The sequence below is a fragment of the Trichechus manatus genome, unplaced genomic scaffold, assembly GCF_000243295.1.
Source record: "Trichechus manatus latirostris isolate Lorelei unplaced genomic scaffold, TriManLat1.0 scaffold00006, whole genome shotgun sequence".
In the NCBI taxonomy this organism is placed as follows: Eukaryota; Metazoa; Chordata; class Mammalia; order Sirenia; family Trichechidae; genus Trichechus; species Trichechus manatus.
The window spans coordinates 29,539-35,422 of record NW_004443942.1 but is presented as its reverse complement, the minus strand read 5'-3'; the positions used below and the strand labels follow the sequence as shown (position 1 = coordinate 35,422).

The following is a 5,884-nucleotide window of genomic DNA, read 5'->3' as shown; positions in this document are numbered from 1 at the left end:
TCTAATGAACATCTCTGGGATATGTTCATGTGCAAGATTGTTCCTCATGGAAGACCTAAACTAACTACATGATGCAAATATAAGTTGAATGTGTTATGTTAAAAAAAAAGTTTTTCTGAGTATTCTTGACCTTACATCAATGAACATATGTATTCTCAACTCATATGAGTGATTCTGTATGAAAGCATTTTATGAAACCAAAGATTTAAACACAATTGTCTATGTTGTAATTTTTAATACTTATCTGTAGTAAAAATAAGTATCCAAATTAAACAATTTCTTTCCATTCTAATCTCCACTTGTTTTGCTTTCAGTGAGCACCATTCCCAACCACTATAGATGGCAACTGGAAACTACACAACCGTGACAGTGTTCATTATTTTGGGGTTAACAGAGGATCCTACAGTTTGCATCATTTTATTTGTTGTGTTTCTCGGAATCTATGTTGTCACTGTAATTGGCAACATCAGCATAATCATGTTAATCAGAGGCAGCCCTTAACTTCATACCCCAATGTACCTTTTTCTCTGCCATTTGGCCTTTGCAGACATTGGATACTCCTCATCAGTCACTCCTGTCATGCTCATGGGCTTATTAAAGGAGGAAACTTCTCTTCCTGTTGCTGGCTGTGTAGTTCAACTCTGTTCTGTGGTCACATTTGGGAAAACTGAGTCCTTCCTGCTGGCTTCCATGGCCTATGATCGCTATGTGGCCATCTGCTCACCCCTGCTTTATTCCACCCACATGTCCCCCAGAATCTGTATTCTCTTAGTGGGGACATCCTTCCTAGGTGGGTGTGTGAATGGTTGGATATTTACTGGCTGTTTATTAAGTCTGTCCTTCTGTGGGCCAAATAAAGTCAATCACTTTTTCTGTGACTATTCACCACTTTCGAAGCTTTCTTGTTCTCATGATTTTACTTCTAACATCATTCCAGCCATCTCTTCTGGCTCCATCATTGTGGTCACAGTGTTTATCATAGCCGTCTCCTATGTCTACATCCTCATTACCATCCTGAAGATGTGCTCCACTGAGGGCCGCCACCAGGTCTTCTCCACCTGTACCTCCTACCTTACTGCAGTCACTCTGTTCTTTGGGACCATTACATTCATTTATGTGGTGCCCCAGTCCAGCTCCTCGACTGAACAGAACAAGGTGGTGTCTGTGTTTTACACGGTTGTGATCCCTATGTTGAATCCCCTTATTTATAGTCTGAGGAATAAGAATGTTAAAGAGGCCATGAGAAAACTGATGGCTAGAACACACTGGTGGTCCTGAACAAATCTGATTTGAACAAAATCTGATTTTAATAATAAACCGTATATAGTGAGGACCTCTCCTGCAGATGAAAAGACAATGTATTAAGTAAATTTCAGTTTATATTCATAGTATCTAGAGTCACAGATTTCATTGTGTCATTTTCAGAAAATTTTAGTGTAAAAAATAAATGTGGATTCATTAGGGTAGGAATATTTAGTAAGACATATTTGCTTTATACTTGCTCCACTCACCATTATCTGCATCTGTAAATACAAATATTTTCAAATAAGTTCTCTGCTCTTTGAATGCAGTCTTTGGAATTAATATCTGTGGACACTACTGAAAATCTTTGAATGGAAAATGAATAGTAGTGTGCCACCCAAGATTTCTTCATCTCAGAAATATGGTCTTCATGCTCTACAAACACACTAAAGGTTGAACTCAGTGATGCTGGTGGTGAAAAAGCTTCTGTTGCCCTGTGATCCAAGCCTGACCAACAGGCCCCTTCTGAAGTATCTCTGCAGGTGAACCTGGCCCAGCCAACTCTGAAGATATCTGAGGCCCTCCTCTGCTACCAGCTCTTCATTTTTAGAAATCTATTTCATAAAATACCTTAAGAAGCCCCTGAAGGACAGCCTACTCTAGGTTAATAGGGATGATCTAACTCAATGTGGGGTAAAGAATTAAATTAGTCAGTATGCTTTCTTCTTAGGTTTGAGTCTTGGAAAATGTATGATGTACACATATATAATGTCTGCTGAAGCATTTTTCGATGTTCTATTCTTACTACCTCTGAAACTGAAAAAGCTCAGATTTCTTACTCATAATCTCACTGGAACTATTACAACAGCCCTGAAAATGCTCTCCCTGAGCCAGACTAATTCTCATTTTCAGAACTTAAAAATTTTTATATTATTACAGACTCCTTTGTGTTTATTCTCCTGGTTATTTTTTCTATGTGAATATATATTTTAATAAAAAAAATTCTTTAGGAACTTGATTGTTTTCCCTTAAAAAATGCAAACACCAGATTACTCTTAATACAAGTTCGATTGTACGATTTTTATTTAATCATCAACAATGATTCTACTGGCTTCAATATTAAGGGCAATTTCTTTACATAGTGGAAGAAGTAGCATCCTTTATTTCCTAACTTCTGAATTGCAAGCGCGATGATAGGATATTGAAACCAAAAGTTTGATTGTAGTTCCCTGAATTCAACTTCTCCAGACCCTTCAGATAAGCTTTAAGTATCGAATTCTGAGTAAAATGATTTTCTACCCAAAATAACTAGGAGTTATTTCTATTTCCTGCATTAACCCTGACTAATACACCAGAGGCCACCTATAGGACCAAGCACTTCATACTCAAATGACATGGGAATATAGTGACACCTGTATCAAGGGAGAGAAGAGGTCACCCTTGCCTCCTGGAAGCTTGTCTAGCATTCAAGGAAATTAACTGACTTTCTTATTTGAGTCCATATGATGATTCTGTATTTCCACTAGAGTTCAGAAACAGCAGGAAAGAAGAATTTTAAGCCTCAAGTTATTTTTCTAAATTATCTAAAATTATACAGAGAAGAATTCTTTCCACATGTCTTAAATTGCAGTGAAGGACGCAGGGCCAAGATGGCGAAGTAATCAGATGCTTCCTGTGGTCCCTCTTACAACAAAGACACGAAAAAACAAGTGAATCAATTGTATATAACAGTCAAGGAGCCCTGAACATCAAAAGCAAAGTTGAGGAATCAGATTGAGTGGCGGCGGAGGGAGAGACAGTTCAGAAGCAGCGAGGAGTTGCCAGACCTGATCTGGTGGAAGTCAGCACCCTTCAGGCTGGATTGGCTCATGTGTGAGGTGAGGCAAACAATGGCACTCAGGAGGGTTTTCCACGTTGTGAGAGGCCCAGCAGCAGAGAGTCTACTCAAGCAACCAGAACCAGTGAAAAGCAGCACTCAACTGGCAAAAGATAACTACTTGTGTCTGGCCTACTGTGTGGATCAAAAAACACCCCCCTTTGGGAGAAACCTCTCTCCCATTTTCCTCCCTGCTACCCACTCTGCACTGAGTCCTGGGCTGGCATCAGCAACTGCCGATTCCCCGGGGCCAGAAGTAGGACCCGTCACGTGCCCTGAGCCATTCTCCTGGCTTTGGAGAGGGAATAAATTAACAAACAGGGAAATAATAATCTGCCAGATCCCCTAAGCCAGGAACTCAGCATAGGCACAGCTCTTTTTCCTAGGCACAGGCATAAGGGATCCAAGGACTTTGAATGACTTTTGCCCCTGCGTACACTTGTGTGGGCCCATTTCAATAGCATAGGCCCTCATTACCACAGTATAACAGGGTGTATACCTAAATTTTAACTTCAACTTTTTCATCTGTGAAGCGGCAGGTTTGTGACATTTGACACTGCTCTGTCCATTAAGCAGTTTCCTCACCTGCCCACATCAGGGGCTTGACGACTGGTGGCTCCATCTACGCCACCTAGCCACCCACAACAGGGGTACAAGAATAAGTGGTGCCCCCCAGTCCGTATAGCCAAAAGCATTGGGTGCTCATAGTCTGGCTGCAAAACCCACTCACCTACACTCTCTAGGGAACAGGGACACGCTTTCCTCCCAGACACTCAGGGGCAGGCATCAGCTCCCTGCCTTGCTCAGTGTGTGACCCCCTACTGCAGCCAGATACCTGTGCCTACACCAGTCACCCATGCCTGTCTAGGACTGTAGGAGAGAGCCTGCACCACACACTTGGTGACCGACTACCTGGACACCTGAGCTGAATCCATACAAGAAAAGTAAATGGACTCCTGGGCTTACATACTTAGCAACAGATCTAACCACCTGGTGACAGGATGTTAGAGCTTCAAAGGTGCCAATAATAAAACTAGCTCACAAAAACAGCCTATTTGAGCATATCAAAACAAAACAAAACAAGAAGCTAGGACAAAGTAAGTAAACATAAAATAAATAAATGTAATAACTTATTGATGGCTCAGAGACAACAGTCAATATCAAATCACATAAAGAGGCAGACCATGATGGCTTCAGCGAGCTCCCAAAATAAAGAATGAATAAATTTTCCAGGGGAAGAGAATTTCTTGGAATTACTAGGGGCAAAATACAACAGATTAATATACAGACTTTTTCAAGAGATCAGGAAAAATGCAGAAAATTCCGAGGAATACAGAGACAAAGCAATAGAGGAACTCAAGAGCATAATGACAAATTTAATAGGCTGCAAGAATCCGTAGAAAGACAGCAATCAGAAATCCAGAAGATTAACGATAAAATTTCAGAATTAGACAGCTGAATAGAAAGTCATAGGAACAGAATTGAGGCAGAAGTCAGAATTAGCGAGACTGAAGATAAAGCACTTGACACCAAGTTATCTAAGGAAAAATCAGATAAAAGGATTTAAAAAAATAAAGAAACTCTAAGAATTATGTGGGACTCTATCAAGAGGAATAACCTACAAGTGATTGGAGTACCAGAACAGGGAGGGATAACAGAAAATACAGAGAGAATTGTTGAAGATTTGTTGGCAGAAAACTTCCCTGATATCATGAAAGATGGGAAGATATCTAGCCAAGATGCTCATCAAACTCCATATAAAGTAGATCACAAAAGAGAGTCACCAAGACATATTATAATCAAACTTGCCAAAACCAAAGATAAAGAGAGAATTTTAAGAGTGGCTAGGGACAAACGAAAAGTCATCTTCAAAGGAGAGTCAATAAGACTAAGCTCCGACTAATCAGCAGAAACCATGCAGGCCAGAAGGCAATGGGATGACATATATAAAGCCTTGAAGGAAAAAAATTGCCATCCAAGAATTACTTATCCAGCAAAACTGTCTCTCAAATATGATGGCAAAATTAGGGCATTTCCAGATAAACAGAAGTTTAAGGAATTTGTAAAGACCAAAGCAAAATTACAAGATATACTAAAGGGAGTCCTCTGGTTAGAAAATCAATAACATCAGATAACAACCTAAGACTAGAACACAGGACAGAGCAACAAGATATCAACCCAGATAGGGAAGTCACAAAAATAAATCAAAGCTAGAACACTGAAAATAGGGAAACAGATGTCAATATGTAAAAGTTGACAACATTAAAACAAAAAAGAGGGACTTAAAAATGTAGACATAGATTTTTCATATGGAGAGGAAGTCAAGACAATATAAAGAAATAAAAGACTGGTTTAAACTTAGACAAAAAGGGGTAAATATTAAGGTAGCCACAAAGGAACCTACCAATCCTACATGTCAAAATAAAAAACAAGAAAAATATAAAGACTCAGTAAATACAAAATCAACCACAATAAAAAGATGAAAAGAAAATACATAAACAAAAACGACTCAGCACAGAATATTAAGTGGAACAAAGAAACCGTCAAAAAAACACACACAAAAAAATCAAAAGGACAGCACTAAACTCATACCTATCAATGGTTATGCTGACTGTAAATGGACTAAATCTAATAATAAAAAGACAGAGAGTGGCAGAATCGATAAAGAGCACGATCCATTTATATGCTGCCTATAAGAGACACACCTTAGACTTAAAGATACAAACTAAAAGTCAAAGGATGAAAAAAAATATATCAAGCAAACAA

The 5,884-nt window shown here is 39.1% G+C and overlaps 1 protein-coding gene across 1 annotated transcript; it reads left to right on the top strand.

Moving 5' to 3' along the window:
- Positions 1 to 339: 339 nt before the first annotated feature.
- Positions 340 to 1,278, top strand: LOC101341790 (olfactory receptor 480-like). The gene is given in 1 exon segment (XM_012557392.1): positions 340 to 1,278. A coding segment is annotated over 1 exon segment (939 nt).
- The last annotated feature ends 4,606 nt before the right edge of the window (positions 1,279 to 5,884 follow it).